General features: G+C 61.5%; 1 protein-coding gene across 6 annotated transcripts; it reads left to right on the top strand.

Annotated features, from left to right (window-relative positions):
- The first annotated feature begins 4229 nt into the window (after nucleotides 1-4229).
- Nucleotides 4230-24373, top strand: ADAM11 (ADAM metallopeptidase domain 11). Of its 6 annotated transcripts, XM_081804850.1 has the most exons (27): nucleotides 4230-4329; nucleotides 4784-4959; nucleotides 13104-13180; nucleotides 13375-13441; nucleotides 14668-14753; nucleotides 14843-14918; nucleotides 15328-15394; nucleotides 15463-15530; nucleotides 15875-15949; nucleotides 16028-16099; nucleotides 16298-16464; nucleotides 16990-17074; nucleotides 17184-17274; nucleotides 17407-17458; nucleotides 17959-18058; nucleotides 18140-18211; nucleotides 18322-18414; nucleotides 18856-18936; nucleotides 19480-19530; nucleotides 19670-19733; nucleotides 19963-20062; nucleotides 20285-20404; nucleotides 20497-20665; nucleotides 20755-20869; nucleotides 20957-21047; nucleotides 21691-21708; nucleotides 22231-22391. In XM_081804850.1, exons 1-27 carry the CDS (start codon nucleotides 4263-4265, stop codon nucleotides 22244-22246), a joined length of 2316 nt encoding a protein of 771 aa, XP_081660976.1. In that variant the 5' UTR covers nucleotides 4230-4262; the 3' UTR covers nucleotides 22247-22391. The 6 variants fall into 6 exon arrangements, 5 of the variants coding, with proteins under 5 accessions (XP_081660976.1, XP_081660974.1, XP_081660975.1 ...); XM_081804848.1 differs by lacking the exon at nucleotides 20497-20665 and having other exon boundaries at nucleotides 22231-24373; XM_081804849.1 differs by lacking the exon at nucleotides 22231-22391 and having other exon boundaries at nucleotides 21691-21872.
- The last annotated feature ends 144 nt before the right edge of the window (nucleotides 24374-24517 follow it).

Raw genomic sequence — 24517 nt, 5'->3', positions numbered from 1 at the left:
CTGCCACTACCACAGACCTACTTACCTAGAAACTCGTCCCTCCAGCCAGGACCGGCTCCCCTTCCTGCGCCTCTCCTGGCGTCCTCTCCCTCAGCCCCTCCCACCAGACTCAGGTCCTCCTGGTCACTCTCCCTGCTGCCCGGCCTCTCCTTACAGCCACCCTGCCTCCTCCCCGCTCTCTGCCACCTCCTGGTCCCTTGTCTGGCCACCGCGGTCACTCCAGCCCTGAGGCCGCTCTCGGTCACTGACCTGGAATGCCCCTCAACGACAGCAAGAATGCCCTGCTCTTCAAGGCCCGGTTCCATATTCCCCGAAAACCCCATAGTGTATGCCTTCAGGCTACACAGGCCCGAGTTCACATCCGGGTCCTGCCCATAACTGACCTTTGGCAAGGATCCGGAGACACTTCTTAATCTGAAAAACAGAGGTAATGGCAGTTTCTGCCTCACTAGAAAGTTGCAACAATTAGATCTGTTTGTGAGGTTCTAAACACTAACACGTATTATAAACCCTCAGCAAACTTTTCATCGGCTCTCCCCTCCCCCTGCCCCAACCCTTACCTGTGAGGCTCCTCCAAACCCTTCAGTAGAGCTTATTTTCACTGATCTCCCATCTGGTGATCCGCAGCCCCATCCCCAGTGTGTATTTGTGGCTGAAGCTGAGGGGCTCTGTGAGACACCCTGACCCCAGGCCCCCCCCCCACTTTCCTACAGCTGGTTCCCCAGAACCTGAGGAGGATGCCATGCGTGGGGGAAAGGGGACGGTGGTGGGTACCACACCTTCCCCACCCCAGCATGTTGGCCCTTGGGGGCATGACTACAAACCTCTCAAAGGATGGGCGTCCCTGGGACCCCCGGCGCCTCCAATTCCTCCCTGAGCTTCAGATTTCTAAGGAAGGGTTCACAAGGACGACCGAGAGCGGGGAGAACTAAGCCTCCCTCGGGAGAGCTAGCCAGTCAGAGGGGTGGCTCTCTCCTGGTGGGAAGGACAGGGCGCCGGGCTGGGATCTGGGAGGGAGCAGAAGGCACTCCTGGTCCTGATGCTCGGGGCATTTTCTCTGTGCTCCACCCCTCAACAGCATGTCAGCGAGCAGTCTCCCCAAGTGCTGGGTAGAGGGCCCCGAGGCCCCCAGCCACTAAACAGTCCCTTGGGTCCAGCACAAGGGCCACAAAGCTGGTTTTCTCCTTGGCACGTCTGGGGCCCCAGGGGCAGTGCGAGCCTGGGGCCAGGGAGCGTCCCGTGCACGTGCACATGCACCAGGGGCTGTCCCGAGCGCTTGAGGCCAGCCACTCCAGCCCCCAGCAGCACGGCCAGGAAGGGCCTTTCCAACCCCCATTTCACAGAGAAGGAAACAGGCTCAGAGAGGCTGGGAGACTGGTTCAAGGTCACACAGCCCTTAACCGGGACTGGGACACCAGCTGGCCGCCTGGAGTCCTAATTCCTGCTGTTCGCAGGGCACACCCCTGCCCCTTGCCTGGCATGGTCTCTGCTACCGGCCTCGCAGCCTGGGCACGGGGCCTGGACGGCCTCCTTTGGCAGGAATCACCGCCCACCATGTCTTCCAGGATGGAGTTTTGGGGCAGAGAGAAGGAGAGGGGCCAGGGGCAGCAGACACCCCTCCCTTACCTGCAGCTGCTGGGACTACATCTTGGCCCCGCATCAGCCCACTTTGGCCCCCGTGCAGGAAAATTTGAGGGAGGAACTTGGCTGAAGGGCAGGACTTCAGGGAAGGCGGCCCCAGGCCTCTTGGTGGCAGAGGCTCCTGAGGGAGGGCTGGGGGTGGGGACCAGAGCCTAACAGCTCCCTCAGCAGGGGGTGACCCAGAGGGTGGCATCAAGACAGAATAGTGGCCCGAGCCTCTGATTTCCAGAGTCCTGTCCTCCTCGTGGGGCAGACAAGCAATGGGCAGAAGGGACCAAAGGAGCCCGCCATAGCTGTGGCCCTGGGGTAAGCATCCTCCCAGGGAGCCCCTGCTTTGAAGAGAGGCTGGCTCTACAGCTCCTGCCCTCAAGAGAGAAGGTGGGGGAGAGAAACAAGCAGGCTCCTGCTGGGGCGAGGCATGCGGCTGACACGGAGGACAAGAGAGGGGAGGTGGGACCTCGGGCTCAGGAGTGAGGCGTGGTCAAAGGAGAGTCAAGATCGCAGCTGGGCCTGCTTGAAGCTGCCACCCAGGGAGATGAGGGGCTGTTGGGGGTCACAGGGCCATACAATGGAGCCGCCACTGGAGCTGCCTCAGGATGCCACCAGAGAGGAGTCAGTCTGGGGGCCAGGAAGGACTCTCAACAGGAACACCAAAGAACCAGAGCCACAGAAATCACAGCAATGCCCCTCAACCAAAGAGGCCCAGGCCACAGACTGGGCATGCCGTGTGGTCTTGGTCATGTCAGGAGAGGGGTCCAGACTCCCCCAGGCCCAGTGCCCCCCCCTTGTGAAATGACAAACCCCGCCTGTCCTTTTGGGAGGCACACGGGATCGCGAATCACTGCTGTGGCCCAGAACAGGCAGGCCAAGGGGAACTCGCCCTGGGGGGCCTGGGGAGCGGATGGGATAGACGGCCTCTCACTGCCAGCTCTGGGACTTTGGGAAGCTCACATGGGCACCTCTTTTTGGGAGCCTCCGTTTCCCCTTCTGAAATGAGGAGCACAATCTCTCCCTCCTGACTAATTGAGTTTCTAGGGAATATCCCATAGTAGGTCCTCATTCCTGGGAGCCCCCTCACCCCTACACCCCGGAAGAGGTTTCCAAGGTATCTCCAGAGTGAAGGACCAGTTGGCTCAGCCTTGCTGAGCATCTGGGTCTGGAGTGGCAGGTGGTGGTTGGGGGTAGTCACCCCGGTCCCAGCATCAGCACCTCCCAGGAAATTGCCTTCTCACCTCTTCTGGGCCTAAAATAGAGCGCGGGGGGGAGGGGGGGGGGAGAACGACTGTCACGAGCCAGAGACAGCTTCCCCGTCCCTGGCAGTCCCTGGGTCCCTAAGGAAGGAGAGGACCCAGGAAGGGGTTCCCTGCCTCCACTCCTGCTCCTCAGCCCGGTATGACTTCGAGGATGCTCTGGCCTTGGGCACAAGGTCATGTGGGACCTCACCAGCCATGTGCAAGCCCTACCACCTCCCACCCATCTCAGGTCTCTGGTTCTTGGGATCCCTAGCAGAGATCAGAGATCCCAGCCCCCAGTATGGGGACCCATCTTACCCAGGAGCCCACGAGCCAAGCGAGGCGGCACAGGGAGAGAGGAAGGTTGGAAGGTCAGGTGGTTTGCAGACAGGGCAACCTAGTCTGGCCAGAGAGGGGAAGCTGGGGGGCTCCAGAGGTGTCTTCTGCTCCTCAAAGATTTGGGCTGCAAGGGAGGGGCAGGAATGGGGTATACTAACAGCATGTAAATGACCTGGCTAGTTGATATATTTAGGGGAGGAATTCAGGAGCCCAGAGGCAGTAGGCCCGCCCTTGCTGGTGTCTCTGGTGACAGCAATCCCCGCAGCCCTCCTGGAGGCAGAGGACATCTTTGGCCTGGAAAACGAGCCTGCAGGATGGAAAGGGGTCTGGACCCGGGGTGTGGGAGAACTCCGCAGTGACCTGCTCTGCTGCGGGTGGGTGAGAGATCCCTTCGGTCCCGTCCCTGGTCCTCCGACCTTCCCAGCTCCACCTAAGCCCGCGGTCGACCCGGGCCCTCGTGGCTGGGTTACAGGGAAAGCCCGTCCTGGGTACCGCGCCGGAGGGGCAAAGGGGAGCCGGACAGCCACGCCCCCGCACCTCGACCGCGCGGGCCCCCCCGACGGGCCGTCACCGGGTCAGAGCCCGGGGTCCCCGTGTTCCCTGCCTCCCTTCCCCTACCAGCCCACGGGTCCTCGGAGCTCCCCAACGAGGGGTGGGGAGGGGGGGGGGAACGGGCGCGCTCTGCCCTGCACCTGCCGAAGGGGCCCGAGGAGTCGCGGGCAGGCGGGTCTCCGGGCGGCGCCTCTTTTGTCCTCCCGTCGCGGCGGCCCCGGCCCTGCCCGGCTTGGGGAGGGGGGGCCGGGGGCGGGCCCTGGGCTCACGTGCTCGCCGCTCGGCTCTTAACCCGGCCCGCCGCCCCGCCGGGATGGCCGCGGCCGGAGCGCGCTGAGCCGGGCGCCCGCCCCGCCGCCGCCGTCAGCCTCGCCCCCCGCCCGGCCGGCGCCCCCGCCCCGCGCCTCCCGCAGCCGCGCCTCCCGCCCGCGCCTCCCCCCGCCCGCGCCGCGCCGCTCGCAGCCGCAGCCCCCGGAGCCGGAGGATTATGAGCGAGCCATGAGGCGGCTGCGGCGCTGGGCGTTCGCGGCGCTCCTGCTGCTGCTGCCGCTGCTCCCCCCGCCGGGTGAGTGCCCCCGGCCCCGCCGCGCCCCCCCCCGGCCCCCGCCCCGGCTTTTGCGGCGCTTTCTGCTGCAGCCACATTTTCCTGCAGTGCTCGGGGTGACAGCAGGTCCGAGCGCGGGGCGGGGGGGGGAGCGGGGTAGGAGGGAGGGCGCGTGCACCCACCTGTCCCCATCTGGCCCGCCCCACCGCGGCCAGCCCCCTGCCGCCGGCCGGCGGACTCTGCAGGTCTCTGCGGGTGGGGGGGGCAGTCGTGACGGGCCGGCGGGAGGGAAGCTCCTGGCCCCCTCTCCATCGGGCTCTTCCCTCTGCAGGGGAGCAGATCCTCCCGCCCAGATCCCTCTCCCGCAGGGGTCCAAGGCCCACAGCAGAGCGGGGGATGAGGTGTGCTCACCCCAGTCCCAAGTCTCCTGCCCCTCGGTGGGCATCCGCCTGCAGCTCTGGCCTTGTCTCCCCAGGTCTTGGGACCCGGGGTCCCTTCGGAGCTCTGCGCTGGCGGGTCTCACCCCAGCTGGGGCGTCCGGGAGCCCCTGAGGTCACAGAGCCCAGCCGTCTGGTGGGGGAGAGCTCCGGGGGAGAGGTCCGAAAGCAGCAGTTGGACACCAGGGTCCGCCAGGAGCCACCAGGGGGTCCGGTGAGTGGGGTTGGGTGGTGAGGCCAGGGGGCTGAAGCAGGCCTGGAGCCCAAGGAAGGCCACCGGGCAGCCAGGGTTTGGGTCCCCCCACCCCACCACACACGCTGGCTCCTGCAGCTTTTCCTTCTGCACAATGGGCTACCCACCTGATGGGTGCTGGAGCCCACTAGTGGGGAGCCCTGGCCTCATTCCAGGACCCCTCCAATCATCATGGGGATCCCCTGCCCTCCGTGGACCCTGGAATGCCCAGGACTCATGCAGCCTCGGGTCAGCCTTCCACCCGCCCCCACTCCCATCCTGCCAAAGCAAGTGGTTCTACCTCAAATGGGGCTTGGCCAGGGCAGTAGGGGACAGGGAGAGGCCGCTAAGAGCCCAGGCACCGATTAGGTAGGGCTCCCGTTTCTCCTCACAGCCACCCTCAGCGGGCTTTCTTGGAACGGCTCAGTGCTTGCTCCTGCCTCAGTTTCCCTCTGTGCACTGATAGGCTTGTCTTTCTTCCTGTCCTTGCTGAGGGTGGGGTCCCGGAAAAAGGTTGGAGGCCCCAAGCTCACCCACAAATGCCAGCTCCATCGGCCCCATTCCCCGCCCCCTCCCCCCGCCCCATCCCTTTCAGCTGCCAGGCCCCTCCTGCCTCCCAAAGGAAGGTTAGGAATGAAGGAGATTAATTGCAATTAATAATTAATTAATATCATGTGAATAATAATTACCCAGATGGAATATTCATTCAGCACGCCTCGGCTCTCCCGGAGCTGGAAGCTGAAAGTTAGCCAGGCCAATGGGGGGGGCGGGGGGGGCGGAGGGAGGGATGGCGAAGGCCTGGCAGAAATAGGAGGTGTAGAGGAGAGACTCAGAGGAGGGGTACAGCGGAGGTCTGGGAAGTTTTGGCAGCTGGGAATGGTGGGAGGTAAATTGGGCTGGGCAGAGAGAGGAAGGAGGGAAACGGACATCTGTCAGACTGGCATCTGGCCCTGCCTAATGTACTTGGTTAAAAGCCCTTAGGGGGGGGTGGAGGGGTTTGTGGGGGGGTTCAGGGGGGATACTCGGGAAATGGAATGGAGCAGGAAGGCAGCATGCATAATAGATGGACCATCACTCAAGGCAGGGAGGGGGAGGGGCTGCTTAATGGTCCCGGGCAGGCAGGGTGGGGGTGGGGGTGGATGGGGGTGGCAGTGGGGCAGGGGTGAGAGGAAAGCGGTTGGAGGCTGCCTTCAGTGTCTGCCCATGCTCCTTGGGAGGTGGGAGATGGGCCATAGGATGATCCCAAGGCCAGGGATGGGGTGTCCTGGCTGGGTTTGGTCCTTGGTCCAGCTTTCTTCCTTGGGGTCACCCCCCGAGAACTGTTCACCCCAAGCCTGTGTTGGCTGGGAGTTGACTGCCCAGCCTGATGCTGGGGCCCCTGGTGGGTGCTTCAGGGGAGGTCCAGATGGAGGATGGGGTGATGCCGTGGTGTGGTCAGAGGACATTGCGGGCAGAAGGCGTGGGGGCCAGGTAGGGATGAAGAATGGAGTGCTTCCTCAGCCTAGTCCTTCCTGGAGGGAGAGTGGGGGGCGGGTCCTGGGCTATGATGGCGCCTGGGACTGTGTTGGGGGGGGACCAGAACGGGTGTAGCTGGACTTGATGAGTTGGGTATGCAGACGACAGGTGTCGTTCTGCTGTGTGATGTGTGTGAGCAACCAAGTCTGAATGTGCCCAACGGGGTGTCTGAGGGGGTGAGGGTAGGAGTGGAGGGTTCGTGGATCTGTGGGGCGGTGCTCACCTCCAGTGGGGGCCTCTCCAGCACTGAGCCTTTCTAGGGACCTCCCTGCAGCCTCCCCAGGGGACATACTCGTACCTCGGTCTCCCCTGAGGTGGATTTCTCACAGCTCCGTAAGGAAGGTGACTTTTGCCTGCCCATTTTACAGATGAGCAAACTGAGGCTCAGAGAGGTTGAGTAACTTGCTCAAAGTCAATCAGATCTCAAGCAGCGGAATGATTCTGTCCAAGACCAGGTGCTTCCCACTGCACCATTCCGCCTCCAGGGACTCTCCATTTTGGCACCAGGGCAGTGCCATCCAGCGAGATGGCAGAAGGCCGAGGGAGACAAAGGGACATGTCCAAAATAGCTCCCCCTGACCGGAAGGAGACATTGCAACCCTCTCCTCCCACCTGGCATTTCTCCCTGAGGCCTGTCTGGCGTTGGACCCTCGGGGCTGATGACGGAGCCCGTGCAGCACTGAGCCCGGGTCCCCACAGGAAGTGCCACACCCTGACGCTGTTGGGCTCAGGGCAAAATTACTGCATCGGCTTGGGACCTCAGGCCCAGCGAGGTGTTGGGGCAGCAGCAAGATCTCTATTTGCTGTGGGTCAGGTGGCGAGTGTGGGGGAGCACTCTGGCCGGCAGGACTAGGGTGGGGGGGGCTTGGGTGCTCACCTGCTCTGGCCTGGTCACATCACCTGTCTGAGGTCTAGCTTCCTGATCCCTAAAATCGGGATGATGATAATATTCATCTCAGCCTCATCCACCTCCCGGAGGTGGTGATAGGAAAGGGTTTTGTGTGCTGAGGGCTCCTGGCTTTTGTGGGGAGGGGAGCGCGGGGGTGCGGGGGGAGGAAGGTGGCCAGGAAGGAATTAGAAGCTAGAGAAATGACAATTTACTGGGCCCTTACTGGGGCAGTGTTATGCCTTTCCACGTACTGAGGTATGTAATGATCATCGCAGCTGTAGGAGATGGGGCTGTTGTTATTCCCGTTCTACAGGTGGGGAGACGGGCACAGAGAGGTGAAGTAACAAGCCAGGTCACACATCACTTAAGTAGCGGAGTCAAGATTGAGGCCCAAGATCGATGCTCTGAGTCCACCTGCCTCCCGCTCAGGGTATAGTGAGTGAGGGGGGCCACGGGGGACCCACTGCTCTCAACACCTCGTTTTTGTCCAGTTTGGAAGCAGGCTGGGCCTGAGGCCCAGAGAGGTGGGGGAGTTTCTGGAAGTGCAGAAACCTGTGGTCAAAGGGAGCCTGAAGCTGAAGATTGAGACAGAAGAACAAGCAGGGCCACCGCGTGCAGTTGGGCTGGTTGTTCACTGCACAGGAGTGCCCAGGCAAGTGGACTGAATGAAATCTGTGGGCTCATGAGGCTACATGTCTCTGAGGGGAACCTTTTTCTAATCCACACAGAGCTGCTGTGTGGGTTATGTCTGCCCCCTAGGGAAACCCAGACTCCTTCAGAACCAAGACAAGGGCAAGATGTGGGGAAGCAAACAGAATTGAGGGTGGAGAGGTTCCAGGCTCCAGGCCTTGGAGACAGACATACCAGAGCCAGCTGGAGGAGGGGGGACATCAGTCACTGGGCTGAGCTCCTATGAAAGCTGTCCAGACCAGCGTTTACTGGAAATGCTACCCCCGAAGCCCTCGGCGGGTTTGTGTTTTCTTGCTGTAGGGGGTCGGGGACAATCTGGCAAGGCTCAGTCCCCAGCCCTTACTAGATGGCAGTCCTCGGCAGGGAGCCACAGGACCTTGGGCCTGGAGCCCTCGTACCCTACTAGGGCCATGGCCAGGCTTTGTCTTTACAGCCAAGGTTGCAGCTCTGTCCTGGGATTGGAGGTAGGAGATGGTTCCCGGGAGGGGGCTGGTGGCCGGAAGCCGCCCCTGGGACTTGTGCTGGCCCCTCCCCACCCAGGCTTGCTCTGCAAAGGCGAGGGCCGTGAACTGAGCCCCGGCCTGAGGTTGGGCGGAGAGATTGTTCACGCATGAGACTAAGCTTGGGTCTGAAAGGCTTTGGGGGTGAGGGTGGGGGGAGCAGCCTTGGCGGCTCCTGGTTCTGCTGCCTCTGAATCCCACCTTCCTCATCCATAAAATGGGGCTAAGAGTCGTCTCCGTCTTGCCAGGCTGCTTGGAGGATCAGAGGCGATGATGTTTGTCAGGTGTCCTGCCTGGGATCTGGCAAGAACAGATGTTCAACATCTGTGAGGCCTGCCCTCGCTCCCGAGTGTCCAGGGCGGGGTACGGGCAGCTGGACTAGCATGAGGGCTGGTGTCCGAGACAGAAGCCTGGGCATTTGGGGGTTACCTGTCAGGCTCCGGGTGGTGCTGGTGGGGGTGGGGACAATGCGGCAGGAGTCTTGAGTCCTCCCCAGACTCTGGCCTGTGGGCTTGGCCTTGCCTGATCACCCCCTCCTGGTTGCCTAGAGGGACCCAGTTGCCTAGAGTCTGTCCCCAGAGGGACTCATGACCCTCTAAGGAAGCGACTCTGTCCTCAAAAATATAGGTAAAATCCCATTATCAGAAATTTGTTCAACTGTTCGGTCTGGGATTCCCACAGTCCTGCTGATCAGTTGAGCCTCAGCACATCGTGGGCGACAGCTGCCGTGGGGAGGGGATGTCTCCCCCCGCAGGTGGGGCCCCTGTGTCTCTGGCTCCATGCCGTCTGCCACCACCCAGCCCATGTGGTTCGGCTAGTTCCTCAAAGCCCTGTTCAGCGGGAACATTTACACTTCGTTCTTCAACTGTTATGATTATGATTACTAATCCTTGTGATAATAACACATTAAGAAGGGCTTCCATCTGACCCTCATGACAACCCCATCTTACCGATGGGGAAACTGAGGCTCAGGCCTTCTGATGCCTTTCCATTCAACATGAGTGTTGAAAAAAAGATGGGCGTGTTGTGTGCTCAGGGGACTAAAGGTGGCCGTGTGAAAAGTTGAATCAGTGATCAGAGATGTCCAGAGCTGAGGCCCTAGGAGAGGGGGGTTGAGGTGGGGTGAAGGGCCAGCTCAGGAGTAGAGGATCCACAGCACTCGTGGGTTGGGGGGTGCGGGCTTTGCAGATGAGGGTGAGGAGGAGAAAGCCATGGGAGGAGACGGGGATTCCGGTGGAGGGATTTGGGGTGACAGTTTGAAGGGCAGTGCTTGGACACTCAAATTTACTGGAGCATCTGAGAACCCCCCAAGACCCTCAGTCTCCCCCTTCCCAAGACTGTGATTCTATGGGTCTAGGCTGGAGGCCTGGCGTCTGTATTTGTGATTCGGGGACTTCAGTGGGATTTTTGCCTCCTTCCTTCTGCCCCCTGAATCTGGTTGAGCCTGACACGGGGCATAAGCCCAAGCCGAGGGGGTGGACGGGCTGGTAACAAGGGAGCCTCGGGGAGGGCAGTCACAGAAGCCAGGTGGCCGAGCTGCTGTGACAGACATGAACCCCAGCCCCAGGCTGAGATCTGACCCCGCACCTCCCCAGCATGGCCCTGGGCCAGTCACCTCCGAGTGTCTCTCCCTGAGCCTTGGCCTGCCATTTGTAAAATGAGCACCAGATGACCTGGGCGGGTTGGGATCAAATAAGCCAGGGCACGTGAGAGCCGGATGGCCGGGGAGTGAGAGGCAAGAGCAGGGCACGGGGTCGAGGCCTGGCCGGCCGGTCACCAACAGCGCTGAGCTGGGCACGGAGGAGGGCGGGCGGGTGGCAAGGGACAGAAGGGGCTCCCAGGGGAGGAACTGAGGGATAATGGAAGAGGTCAGGGGCAGGTCAGGGGCAGGAGGCAGACCAAGTAAGGAGCTGTTTGGCTTTGATAGAACTCAGGCCTAAAGCTTGGCTGGTGGGGGTGGGGGGGCCGTCTTAGGAGTCTGGGGCCAGCAGGAGCCCCCACCCCAGGTGCCTGGGGTACAGAGTTCCTGGGGACTGAGGTAGGCTTGCCTTAACTTTCACTTCCTGCAGACAGGGGTTGTCCCCATGTAGGCCCTGCCCGGCTCTCTGATTTCCCTCCCCTTCCTCCAGCACTTTTGGTGGCTCCCTAGTCCTCCCTGGGCTGCCTCCTTTCAGGCCCAGCCCCCAGCCCCAGCAGCTGCCCTTGCCCTTATCTGGCCTGGGCCCTGGGTCCTGCTGGGGAAGGGGCAGCCCAGCCCAGGGTAGGCCTGAGCAGGTGGGGAAGAATGAGGCTGCAGGAGGTGGTGGGGACAGTAAGGACCTAGTGTCTGCTCTTCCACGAGTCTGGGCTTTCCCCAGAGTGGGGGTCAGCTTGGTCTGCACAGAGATGGGGGAGGCCAGATGGGTGAGCTTGCTGACTTCCTGAGTGGTGGACATTCTGCTAGCACCAGGGCCGACGCTGCCAGAATTCTCCTGGCCCAAGACGACCCCCACCACACAAAGCCAACTTCACAGCCTTGCATCTATCTGGGCTCATCGTACCATTTTTAGTGGGAGAATCTGAGGCTCAGGGAGGCTGCTGGCTCACCCCTGAAGCTGCACAGCCTGAGGGAGCGGGCTTGGGCCAAGGGGCCTGGAAGGGCTGCTCCTCTGGGGGGCCCATAGGGGCAGAGATAGGGGCTTATCAGTGGGGGTGGGGGGCAGAAAGAACAAGCGGATACAGACCTGAGGACAGGGGAGGGCAGAGGTAGTTCGGGCAGGGATGGTTGGGGAAGGCAGAGATAGACCAAACCCAGGAGAGGAGAGGGAGGGCAGGGATAGTCTAAGCCAAGGGCGTGGGGTGGGAGGGGTACAGGTAGTCCAGGCCCAGGGGCAGGGAGAAAGCAGAGATGATCCAGGCCAGGGCAGGAAGAGGAAAGCAGTGACTCCTTGACGTTCTATTTCAAGTCTGATTGACGCTCTAGGGGCTTGGGATAGAGCTTGAGCTCAGTCAGCCTGGGATAGGGTGAGTCAGTGTCCTTGGAGCTCAGAGGGCTGCCTACCTGGGCGCTGGCCCTTCACCCCACCTCAACCCCCCTCTCCTAGGGCCTCTCATGGGCCCTTTCTATCTTACTTCACCTTTGGGGTGAGAAGGCCTTGGAAGCTGATTCTGTAGGCTTGAATCCCAGCTGCACCACTTCTTAGCTGTGTGACTTTGAGCAACTTAGTTAGCCTCTCTGTCCTTCAGGCTCCCCATCTGTCAGAGGAGGGTAGCCGTGGCTTCTACCCCACTGGCTCGTTGTGAAGATCAAATATGATAATGCTTGTATTTAGAACAGTGCCTGGCACATAATAAGCACTCAGTAAAAATGAGAAATCTAGGTGGTTGATAAGAAAGCCAACTAGCACCAGGCTATGAGATTTCGTGACCTTGGGGCTCCCTTCCACCCTGCAGCCCAGGAGAAAAGCCTCACACCTGCATGGCCCAGTGGTGGGACCCTCACCTGGGGGTCTGGGTTTCAGTCTTCTTAAATGGATAGGGGCGTGAAAAAGGCTCTAGTCCCTCTCAGGCCCTTGCTGTGCTTCCAGGTTTTTGTGAGACCTGACGCTTGGAGTGGGGACGTGAGAGTCCCCCTCATTCCCTTAGCACAGACTCTCCTGCCCCTTCTCTTGAGGTCACTGTTCCTCCAGGCACACTAGCTTCAGGTCTGGAGTCCCCACTCCGCGCAGAAGCTGGGCGCCCAGAGCGGGTAGGGCAGCCATCTTGCTCAGGCCTGGTACGTCGCCATGACAACCTGGAGCCTCCCAGCCCCACTGCAAAGGCCCCTCTGAAAAATTTATCAGGAAAACTTCCGTGTTTAAAAATTAACCATGGGATTGAAATATTAAAGATGAGCTGCTTTGGGCAAGGCAGAGGGCAATGGACTTGGGGGTGGAGGAGCCAAGTTCCCTCCTCCTGACAGGATGGCATCCTGGACAGGACATCCAGGACAGCCCATCACCCCAGCTTCCAGTTCTAACCCACGCTACGCTGTCTGTAGAGTCCGAGACTCCTCCATCAATTGAGGCTGGGGCCAGGATGCAGGAAGGGAGGGGCCTGGTTTGCAGGGCCCGGGGGTCACACTGCTCCCCCATCTCCAGTTTGCCCCTTTCCCATGGTACTTCTGGGGGGCTCTCTTTAGTCCACTTGAGGGCGGGGCTGGCCCTGCCAACAGCAGGGAGGGCCTGGCATGAAGCAGTGGGCAGGCTGAACTGCCTTCCATCCCTGCTGCTCAGGTAGCCTGGCCCTAGGGGGCGCCTACACCAGAGAGGGTGGGCTGGCACGTGCCCCCTATGCTGCTCACCGAGCCCTGGCCCAGAAGGTGGGCTGTGTGCCGGGGTGCATACTCCTGCCCCTGTCCCCAGGAAGGGAACAGGGTCTTGGAGGAAGATGAGCTCTTTCCCCCCAAATCAACGGTCCCCTTGGCTGCTGGGCTGCGCCATCCCCTCCCCAGCGCTACTCCTTGTTCTGAGGTTCCCCAGATTGATTCCCCTCCGCCCTCCCCCCACCCCCAGCCTGTCCACCTGGCCCAAGTGAGTTTCGTCATCCCAGCCTTCAACTCAAACTTCACTCTGGACCTGGAGCTGAACCAGTGAGTGTGGCCTTGAGCCTGGAAGGAAGGGCAGCAGGCGGGTGGGCAAGGCATGGTCTTGACTTGGCTGGGTGGGGAGACGGGGGCAGGGCTGGGGCAGGGGACCTGGATCTGAGCTGCGGTGGGACCCAAGTCTGATCCAGCCCCAGCAGCGACCCCCTCTCCTTCCTCCTGGCCCCCTCTGTCTGTTTCAGTCACCTCCTCTCCTCGCAATATGTGGAGCGCCATTTTAGCCGGGAGGGGACAACCCAGCACAACACCGTGAGTACCTTTGGAAGGGGACAGGGGAGATGGAATGAAGGGACAGGTGGTCAGTGGAGATGGGGTCCAAGGTATATTCTATACTTGGGTGGGCCCAGCCCCTTGGGGCCCTCCATCTCTCCCCACCATGGCGGCTCCAAGGGTCGGAGTCAGTGTGGCGTATTGAATGGCGTGGAGCCTGAGCTCCCTTCACCCAGCTCCCAAGGTCTGACTCCCAGCCGGCCTCTCTGCCTGACATGGAGGCCTTCAAGGACCCTCCCTGCCCCCTGCCCAGACTTTTCTAGGAGGTGGCCGTTGGGGAAATGCCCTTCTTACTCAACACCAAGGCCTTGGAAATTCCTGGCTGCCCGGGACACCAGGGTCCCAGCCCCAGAGGCCCAGGGGCTTGAGCAGAGATGAATGAGTGTCTATAAATAGCCTCCTCCCCGTCCCCCCACCCCCAACCAGCCAGTTCAGGAACTGGAGCACAAGTAATTCTGCAGGAGCAGGGAGGGGGGTGCTTGTCCCCTCTGACCCGAGAGCCCAGGCCAAGAGGACACACGCTGCTCACAGTTCCTCAGCCGTAGACCGTGTCCGCCGAGGCGGTGGTCTCTGTGAATACACTGTGTGTGCACTTGTGTGTTTGCTGGGGCTGAGTCCACAGCTTTCATCTGATTAAGTGAGCTCCTCAGTGGTAAGTGCTTAGAGCCGTGCCTGGCCCGAGTGCTAGCTCTCCTCAGAGGAGTCTATGAACCATGCACCTGCCCCTCCCAAGTGGCTAAGAACCACTGAGGTAGGGCGCCTGGGTGGCTCAGTTGGTTGAGCGACTGCCTTCGGCTCAGGTCATGATCCTGGAGTTCCGGGATCGAGTCCCGCATCGGACTCCCTGCTCGGCAGGGAGTCTGCTTCTCCCTCTGACCCTCCTCCCTCTCATGCTCTCTGTCTCTCATTCTCTCTGTCTCAAATAAATAAATAAAATCTTTAAAAAAAAAAAAAAGAACCACTGAGGTAGCCCAACTTCCTCATCTTGTAGGTGAGGTGATGGGGGCCCAGGGAGGACTAGGCACCCGCCCAGGTGAAAGAGCAAATTAGGAGCACATCCAGAGTAGGACCAGGCTCCAGATCCCCAGGTGTACCCAGGGCCCATGGCCAGCCGCACACCCAGCAGCCGCGGGGCCCCTCCTCGCTCCTCCTGCCTTCACACCAGGGCCGGGGGCATGTCTGCTCATGTTCTGCTCCTCCTCCAGGGGGCCGGGGACCACTGCTACTACCAGGGGAAGCTCCGGGGGAACCCCCAATCCTTTGCTGCCCTGTCCACCTGCCAGGGGCTGCAGTGAGTACGGGCAGGGGCGGGAGAAGGGGGAAGAGCCTTCATCCCTGGCCTGGGGATGCAGGTGGGGACCTGCACCTCTGTCTCTGCAGTGGGGTCTTCTCTGATGGGAACTTCACCTACATCGTGGAGCCCCGTGAGATGGCCAGGCCTCAGGAACGCCCCCAGGTGAGCCCCTCACGGTCCCCTCTGACAGCCCTGCCGCGCACGCACACCCTCGTGGCTTGTCCCAATGGCTGTCGCTGCCTCCTCCCTTGGTGACCTCAGCCTTACTGCCCTCCTCAGTCACCCCAGCTCTGGTTCCCTCCCCCTGTGCCCTCAGCTCCAATGTCCCCTCTGTCCCCCAAGTAACCTCCCATCGGGCTCCAGTGTCCTCTGCCCCTATCTCTCAGGGCGCCCCCAGGTCTTGACCCCGGAATCTGAGCATCTGGGAGATCAGATCCGACATGGGAGCTCTGGCCAGTTCTGGGTCACCCTGGGGTGGGGTGGGGGTGAGGGCTGGAGCTGTCCCCCATCTGGGCTCAGGAGCAGACCTGGTCGCCCCCCCCCGCCAAAAACTAATTCCCCCTCATTTCAGGGACCCCTTCCCCACCTCATTTACCGGACCCCTCTCCTCCCAGTCCCCCTCGGATGCAGGGAACCAGGTAAGGGAGGGAAAGTGGGGCTGGGGAGGGGGCCAGCTGTGCTCCCCTCACCTGGCCCCTCCCCCCAGGCTGCCTATTTGCTGCCCCTGCTCATTCTGCCCCTGTGAACCTGCCGAGGCTGAGAAGGAAAAGGCAGGTACGGGGGCCCGCACAGACCTCGGGCTGCAGAGACCTCGGGCTGTGGTCCATCCATGACGGGGGCAAAGGAGGGCTCAGACTGATGTGGCTGGGGGCCAGGGTACCACGCTTGAGAGGAAGCCCCCCACCCCATTTCCTAACACCCGTGTCTGCACCTGCCCGAATTATGGACAAACTGAGGCTGACTGCCCTCTTACCAAGGCTGGGGAGGGAGGGGACCCCCACCAGTGGGGGGACCAGCATTATCCCTGACTGGAGTTCAGCACCCCCGAGTCTGCCCATGGCTTGGCCCCGACGCCGGGCCTGGAGGGGACTGATCCCAAGTGCCCACCCACCGCCCAGGTCCGCCGGGGCCACCCCACCGTGCACAGTGAAACCAAGTACGTGGAGCTGATCGTGGTCAACGACCACCAGCTGGTAAGTTCCCAGCCTGGGGGCAATTCTGGGGGGGGGCCCAAAGCAGCCTGGCCCTCCTCCCACTCTCTTTCCTGCCAGTTCGAGCAGATGCGCCAGTCGGTGGTCCTCACCAGCAACTTTGCCAAGTCCGTTGTGAACCTGGCAGATGTGGTGAGCCACCCCCCTTCCCTTCCCTCTCCTCCCTCGCCACTGGCCTGCTGCACACATGCTTGGGGTGAGCTCGGCAGGACCCTATCAGCCTCTGATCCCCACTTCCTGAAGAGACAAACTGAGGCCCTCCTCCAGCCCTGTGCCCCCACCCTCTCCTACCCTCCAGCCCCACCCTCATCTTCTTCCCTCCGGGCCCAGATGTACAAGGAGCAGCTCAATACCCGCATCGTGCTGGTTGCCATGGAAACGTGGGCTGATGGGGACAAGATCCAGGTGCAGGATGACCTCCTGGAGACCCTGGCCCGGCTCATGGTCTATCGGCGGGAGGGCCTGCCTGAGCCCAGTGATGCCACCCATCTCTTCTCGTGAGTCCCCGCCCCACATGTCCTGTCAGGCTCAGCTGCTTGCTGCCGCGTGGGGTTGCTGGACGCTTGCTCGGCGCCAGGGGCTCCTGCGGGGTCTGGGACCTGGGCTCACCTTGCACCAGCCCCCCAGCCATTTGCCATAGGCTGGGCATCTTCCCTGTATCTTAGGCTGATGCCTCCTTTTCCGGTCCCCACTGATCTTCCTCTGCCTATCAGCTCCCCTTTTGTCCCCTCTTCTCCTCTCAAACTGTCCCAGCATCCTTTCCTCAGCAACTCAGTGCTCGGATAGAAAGAAAAAAATCTGCAGTTAGAGATGATCTCATAGGAGCCTGTCATGTGGCTCATGGGCTAACAAACGCAAAGAGAAGAAGGGGTTTGCTGAGGTCACACAGGCTGACATGAGGACGGGCTCCCCTCCCTGAGGGAGGGCTCTAGTGTGCGAGTCTCCCCAGTCTGCCCCTGACAGCCTAGGGAAGCCACCGTGGGCAAGGCAGGGGTTTCTCCTGATAACCCTCTCCCTTCCAGGGGCAGGACTTTCCAGAGCACCAGTAGCGGGGCTGCCTACGTGGGGGGCATCTGCTCCCTGTCCAGGGGTGGAGGTGTGAACGAGGTGAGCTGTGTGGGGCATGGCTGGGATGGCGGTGGGGGTTAAAGGGAGAGGGGCTGTGAAGGGCACGAGGGATGTAGACATTTGTGTGCTCCGTCTTCCTCACCCCAAGTATGACAACATGGGCGCCATGGCAGTGACCCTGGCCCAGACGCTGGGGCAGAACCTGGGCATGATGTGGAATAAACACCGGAGCTCCGCAGGTATCAAAGAAGACCCCATGTCGCCCCACAACCAGCCCAGACCCACTCCCAGCAGCTCTAGAAGTGAAGAGGGTGACTGTGGGAGGGGGGCAGTCCTCCACCCTCCCTTATATCCACCCGCTTACCTCTCAGGGGACTGCAAATGTCCAGACAACTGGCTGGGCTGCATCATGGAAGACACTGGGTGAGTTCTTGGGGACAAGCTAGGGGAGGGTCTTGGGCGAGGGAGAACCATAGGGAGCACTGAGTGGCAGTGCTCAAGAGGCCCAGCTATTGGGCCCACTTAGGATTTCAAAAAGCCCAGTTTTCTGAGGACACTGGCCAAGGAGACCCACATTCCCTAGCCGGCCACAAACTGGCAGCCTGTACTGTGCGCTGTGGCCACTGGGAGCCGCCAAAGCCTCGTGTGGAGGCACCTTCCCCCCTTAGCTCTCCAACCTCCAGCTCTGAGCCGTCCTGAGGTTTCGGGAAGGGGACAGGAGCAACGTCCGCTGCCCACTTCCGCTTGATGGGCAGGCAGGAGGATGACCGTGCCCTCTTCTGGCACGTAGATCCTCAGCCTCCTCGAGATGGTCACCGAGTCCCCCCGTGCACCCCATCCCCAGTCTTGAGAAGGGGCGAGAGTGGGCTGGAGGGGAGGGCGCGGCGGGGACTCAGCGGCTCCGTCCCCTGCCCCCTGCCCAGGTTCTACCTGCCCCGCAAGTTCTCGCGCTGCAGTATCGACGAGTACAACCAGTTTCTGCAGGAGGGAGGCGGGAGCTGTCTCTTCAACAAGCCCCTCAAGGTAGCAGCCCCAGGGCGGGGATGTGGGAGCGAGGCTTGGGCAAGGTCCCGGCCAGACTCCCGACACCCCTTCCCCGTCCAGCTCCTGGACCCGCCTGAGTGTGGGAACGGCTTCGTGGAGGCAGGGGAGGAGTGCGACTGTGGCTCGGTGCAGGTGAGAGACTGGTGCGGCGCCAGGTGCGGGACGGGGGCGCGCCAGAGAAGGTCTGGGTGGGGAAGGTCAGGGCTTACCCACCTCCCTCCCCTTGTCCCTGCGTCCCTCAGGAGTGCAGCCGTGCGGGCGGGAACTGCTGCAAGAAATGCACCCTGACTCACGACGCCATGTGCAGCGACGGACTCTGCTGTCGCCGCTGCAAGGTGAGGGGCACCTACCGCCGGGGCGGGATGGAGGCGGCACCAGGAGGGACCAGGCTGCGAACAGGACAGCCGGATAAGGGACCGGACTCAGGGAGGAGGAGCCGCTGGAGGCGGGGCAAATGTAGGGGCGGGACTTGAGGCGAAGAAAGCGCCAATGGAGAGGGAGAAGGGCGGGCGTGCGCCCCCAAGGGCCTGTTGAAGGCGGGGCTACGAGGAGCGGGGCGGGGCACCTACCCAGAGGCGGGGGGGGCGGGACGTGAGCCGGCTTGGGGGCGGTGCTGACTGGGCTAGGAGCGGCCGGGGGGCGGGGCGAGGAGGGGCCGAGGGCCCAGGCCGGGGGGGAGGGGCCGAGGGCCCAGGCCGGGGGGGGCGGGGCCTCGGGGAAGGCGGGCGCGGAGTCCGCGGTTCTGGGCTGAGCAGCGAAACGCCTCCCTTTCCCAGTACGAGCCGCGGGGTGTGTCCTGTCGAGAGGCGGTGAACGAGTGCGACATCGCGGAGACCTGCACCGGGGACTCGAGCCAGGTCCGTCCAGTCCAGCCGCCCTGAGGGCCCCAGTGGGAGGCAACCCCTATCCTTATAGGTTTGGCTCCGCGGGGCTGTTGTTATCTGCGCCCCTCCGCTCCGCTGCTGGCGTCGCCGCCGCTGGTCAGCCTCGTTTTCCTCGCCTGTGAAACGGGTTCTTCATGCCTCCTGGTTTTGCTCCTTCCGTCATTAAATCAGTATAGTCTGGCTGGGGTTCCAAGGGCCTGGCGCGGGGTTGGTGTGTGTTCAGGATGAGAGTGTATAATAGTATTAGTTAACATCTCTTAAGTCCTCATTACGTGCCAGGTATTTAGTTCCATTAAGTTCTCCGAGCCCTGTGAAGTAGTTACAGGAAACAGGGAGATTGGAGAGGCTATGGGACTTGCCAATTTGTGTGGTCTGAGTTCTGAGCGAGACCTCTTGTTCTTGACTTGGAAGAGCCCTGTACTACTGTAAGCCCCTTGAGGGGGCATTTGACACCCCTTCATTCTTCAACTCTCAGTCCTGGGGCTGCTCTGCTCAGCCCAGCCCCTCTGTCCACAGTGTCCCCCTAACCTGCACAAGCTGGATGGTTACTACTGCGATCAGGAACAGGTATGCTGGGTTGGGGTGGGGGATGGGAGGTGGGGGGTGGGGCCGTCCCCCTCGGGGCCTCTGGCTCAATACGGTCTTTTGTTTTATATCCATTCCGACCACTCAGTGTCTCAGTCCTTGTCTCCTGTTTGCTCCTTAGGGCCGCTGCTACGGAGGTCGCTGCAAAACCCGGGACCGGCAGTGCCAAGCCCTCTGGGGCCATGGTGAGTCTTTGGCTAGGAATGGGAGAGGGGACTCCGGAGGACCCAGAATCAAGCGGCTGGGGAGGGGTAAGTTCTGGCTAAATATGCCCTCTACCGAGTGTGTGGCTCTCCAGGATCTCAGCGAACCCAGCTGGGTCGGGGGTCAGGCCAGAGTGTTGGAGGTGCAGGCCTGAGGTCCTGGGGCGGGTTCTGGGGTGAGTGGGTGACGCCTGGCGTCATCTCCTTACAGCGGCTGCTGATCGCTTCTGCTATGAGAAGCTGAACGTGGAAGGGACAGAGCGCGGGAACTGTGGGCGCAAGGGGTCAGGCTGGGTCCAGTGCAATAAACAGTGAGTTGCCAAGGCTCCTGGTTGGCCTCCCCAGCTCTGGGACCCAGGAGGGTTTTTTTTCAGAGTTGGGACAGCAGGTTCCTGGATGAGCCTATGAGTCCCAGCGGAGAATATGTGAAAAATCAGGTGGTGGGGAGAGGGCAGATTCAAGTTCAGTAGTAGTAGTAGCGGTTGGGTTGGAGGTCAGACCTGGGGCTCACTGTCTCCACGCTGCCCCAACAGGGATGTGCTCTGTGGCTTCCTCCTCTGCGTCAACATCTCTGGAGCTCCTCGGCTGGGGGACCTAGGGGGAGACATCAACAGTGTTACCTTCTACCACCAGGGCAAGGAGCTGGACTGCAGGTACGGGCTGAGACCTTGTCTGGGGAAGGGCGGGTTGCAGCCGTGATGGGAGTGGGTGGCAAGGGCTGAGGCTGGCTTCGCCGGTTCCCCAGGGGTGGCCACGTACAACTGGCTGATGGCTCCGACCTGAGTTACGTGGAGGATGGCACAGCCTGCGGGCCCAACATGCTGTGTCTGGATCATCGGTGCCTACCAGCCTCTACCTTCAACTTCAGCACCTGCCCTGGCAGCGGGGCGCGCCGGATCTGCTCCCACCACGGGGTGGGTGCCTGGAGGCCAGGGATGCCGGGAGGGGCTCCCAGAGGGGACAGGGCCCCCGCTCACCTCTACTGGCCCCACCCCACCTCTAGGTCTGCAGCAACGAAGGCAAGTGCATCTGTCAGCCAGACTGGACAGGCAAAGACTGCAGCATTCACAACCCCCTGCCCACGTCTCCCCCCACGGGGGAGACGGAGAGATACAAGGGTGAGGCTGGAGCTGGCTGGGGTGGGGCTCTGTCTCTCCCCTTCTCCATGCCTGTCCCCGCCAACCGAGCCCTGCCCTCCTCCCCAGGTCCCAGCGGCACCAACATCATCATCGGCTCCATCGCGGGGGCTGTCCTGGTCGCAGCCATCGTCCTGGGAGGCACGGGCTGGGGATTTAAGTAAGAGACACACACATGCCCCCCCATCCCTTGGCGTTCTTGGGGGGTATCAGAACCCCAGACCGTTGAAGCTGAGGGGCCTCCCTGCGAAGTTAGCTAAGCTCACACATCACAGTCGGAGTCAGTCAGCCACACGGTCTTGTTTTGCTCACATTTCCAAGAGATTAAAAAAACAAAAACAAAAACAGACGAACCAAAAACACAAGAAATTTTACATTAACAATCCTGATTCCCAGCTTTTCTTGCAAAAGGAGAAGACTGGGCCTCAGTGCCTCCCAGCACGGCCGTGGAGTGGAGCCCAGCAGGGGCTGCTGGAAACCGGCCGTGTCCTCTGTCCCTAGGCCCCACGTAGCCCACGGTGTCCTGTGGGCATCTGGGCCTGGGGCCCTCGAGCTGGTCTAACGCCTGCACCGTGCAGGGGAGGGACCTGAGGCCCAGGGTCACTTGATGAGTTAGTTGCTGAGACAGGACTCAAACCCAGGCATCTCTTCCTAGGCCCATCATTAGTGACCCGGTCCTGGGGATCCTGGCCCATGCCAGGGGTCTCATGGGAGCCAGGGAGGCCCTCCCTGAGAGAAGGGCAAGGTCACCGATGGCTCCTTTTCCTTTCTCTCCCTGCCTGCTCTCTCCTTGGCTCTTGAAGAAACATCCGCCGGGGAAGGTACGACCCGACCCAGCAGGGGGCAGTGTGATGCCGGCCACGTCATCCCTCCCGCTGTCCCTGTCTCCTCCATCTCATTCGTCACCTCACATTCTGTTGATGGGGAGCTGGGGGCTGATTCCCCCACCCCTGCTGTCACTGCTGTCGCTACAGGGGTGGGAGAGCCCCGCTCCGGGAAGGAAGTCCTCAGCCTGCCCTTGTCCCTTCCTCCCGCCCACCTGCCCCCCCAGGCCTTGGTCCATTTCCTCCTGCCCTTCCTATGGCCAGACCACCCCTGGCCAGATGGGTCCTGGAGCTGTGTCCCCTGCAGCCCCCTTCTCCCGGGAGGGGAGCCTACCTCTGCGTCCCATCTGTTTTGTCTTCCATGTCACCGCTGTCTGAACTTCCCACCAGATCCCCTCCCTGGCCAGCCTGTAACTTGCCGCCTCTAGGGCCCAGCACTGACCTCCCAGGGCCCGGCTCAGGGGCTCTCCCTCTGGGCCCTGCCTCACCTCCTCCCCTGACGCCCCCTCTCCGTTCCAGGTCCGGAGGGGCCTAAGTGCCACCCCCCTCCCTCCGAGCCTGGCGCCCACCGTCTCTCCGCCCTGAACCACGAGGCTGCCCCTGCCCAGCCACGGAGGGAGGCACCATGCAAATGTCTTCCGGGCCCAAGCCCTTCAACTCCTGGCCCCACGGGTGGGAGGGGAGGGCTTGGCAGTGGGGTGGGGGGCTGTGGCCCTGCCCTTCACTCCACCAGGGTGGACCAGGCCTGGGGCATTCCCCTCATGGTCCCCCACCGCCCCCCATGCGGCTTTGGCCTCGCACACCAACTCTCCCTGTGTGAATGTAGCTTCCATCATCACGGATTGCCACAGCTCAAGGGTGGGGGGGTGAGAGGGATGCCCCCCAGTGGGCAGGGCCTGGGACGGCCCCTCCTCAAAACCAGGCAGCTGGGACCAGGGTTTTAACTCTCTGGGACTTCGGGGGAGGGGGCTGACATCTACTTTTTTTTTTTTTTTTTTTACTGAATCTTAACTGATGAATGTAACTTTGGGGGTGCTGGGGCGAGGGAAGTTATGGGGATATTTTGACATCTGTGGGAGGGACCGGAGGAACCAAGGCATGGCCATCCCCTGGGGCCCTCCCCTGGGATGATCACATCCCAAGTCCTCTCGTTGAACAGAGCCCTCCCCAAGCCAGGCAGGGGCAGTGTGGACTTGCGTGCCCCTCGGCCCGGCCCTGCTGAACTTGGAGAGGAGAATGAGTGCTGATTCAAACCAAAGCTGCCTGTTCTGTGCCCAAGGCCTAGGTTATGGGTACAACGACCACACATCCCAGATTGTCTTCAATTTCAAAATGACCACCCTGTTGTCCCTGCCAGGACACGTGTATTTGGGGGTCTAGAAAATCCAGTCCCTGAAATAAAATGGCACCTTCCCCCCCTTTCAAGAAGGTTGATTCTGGGGCTGACTCAGGGTTTAGGTGCCCCCCTAGCATGGCCTAGGGGGTCCCAGGCTGGGCCATCTTTCCAGGGAGGACTCTCCCAAGCAGGAAAGGCCAGGGGTGGCCCAGTGACTGGAGGGTTAGGGGTTTTGCCTGTGATGTACAAGAGGAGGTAAGAAAAAAGGCAGGTCTCAGATATGATCCTCAAGGCCCTGTCAAACCCACTCTGCTCCTTACCCCCATTCCAGGGCTGAGTAGTAAGTTTACAGTTGTTCTCCCATTCCATCCTCTGATCCCCACTGCAGCTGAGCCTGACAGAGGGGCTGAGGCCGAGCGGGGTGCCTCAGTCCTGCCCCTGGCCTTCCCTCATGACCCATGGGACAGTGGAGCCTTGGCTCGACTGCTACAAACCAGCCAACAAGGGCAAGATGAGGGTCAAGCTCCCTTACGGATGAAAGCCACAAAGGAGCAGAGCCCCTCTCCCCAGGAATACCCCACCCAGACTCAGCAGGGGTTTCTGGACACCCCCAGGGCCTTTGAACGGCCTGTTTCATTCAGTCCCTCTGTTTCTGGGGGCATTTTTGAGGAGGAAATGGCTCCCTGTTTATCTGCACCACCCGTCAGGGCAAACTGGGGACTGAGACCCACTGACACCCTTTTGGGTGGCCGGATGTGGCTACAGTGGGATCCTCAATACCGCGCTCCAGCTGGCACTGCCCAAGAGAAGGGGGTGGGTGGGGCGCCCCCTGGCCAGTCCTGCTCCGCCAGCCCCACACGCTGGAGTGGGGGCAGGAGGGAAAGGGCTGGGCCTGGCGCTGCCGCCGCGGTTCTTTAAGGCCTTCTTCGCCAATCCACGTGCACACAGCTGGTTGATGCATCTGGCACAAACATTTGGATCCCCATCTCCGCACAAGTGTGAATACCTCTGCACATGCGGACAGGCTGCGTGTGCGCGAGCGTGGGGGTGGGCGTGAGGATGTGGAGGACTCCAGACTTCCTGTGACCAGTCCACCTGGCTCCCAGCTGTCTGCATCCTCCCGCCCCCCCCCGCCTCCCCCCTCCCCCCCCAGCAGCGCCCACCCTGGAAGCGCCCAGGGAGGAGTGTAGGCTGCACTGGGCCGGGTCTGGAAACGGCTCCATACAGCATCCTGTACATATGTCATCTGGGGCTCGGGGCGGGGAGGCAGGGACAAGAACATCAATTAAAGATCACGTCCTGGGGCTTCCATGGAGCTCACACCAACCTGCTTCTCTCCTTTCTGTAAATGACCGCGCCGTGACTAGGGACCCTTCCCTGTCCTCCCCTTGCCTGGAGGGGACATGATGACTGTGGCACTGGAGGTGGGAAGTGAGCACCCAGGACTGGGCGCTGGGAGACTGGGACTAA

This window comes from Leptonychotes weddellii, chromosome 15 (genome assembly GCF_054177405.1).
Source record: "Leptonychotes weddellii isolate Sample4059 chromosome 15, ASM5417740v2, whole genome shotgun sequence".
In the NCBI taxonomy this organism is placed as follows: Eukaryota; Metazoa; Chordata; class Mammalia; order Carnivora; family Phocidae; genus Leptonychotes; species Leptonychotes weddellii.
Note: the sequence above shows the minus strand (reverse complement) of the source record. Positions and strands in the feature narration are given on the sequence as shown.

Excerpts from the sequence above, each read along its gene's own strand:
- ADAM11 (XM_081804847.1), top strand. The coding sequence starts at position 4,263 with ATGAGGCGGCTGCGGCGCTGGGCGTTCGCGGCGCTCCTGCTGCTGCTG. Across the intron at positions 19,531-19,669 it reads ACTACTGCGATCAGGAACAG|GGCCGCTGCTACGGAGGTCG; the intron begins GTATGCTGGGTT and ends TTTGCTCCTTAG. Across the intron at positions 20,063-20,284 it reads TGGGTCCAGTGCAATAAACA|GGATGTGCTCTGTGGCTTCC; the intron begins GTGAGTTGCCAA and ends CTGCCCCAACAG.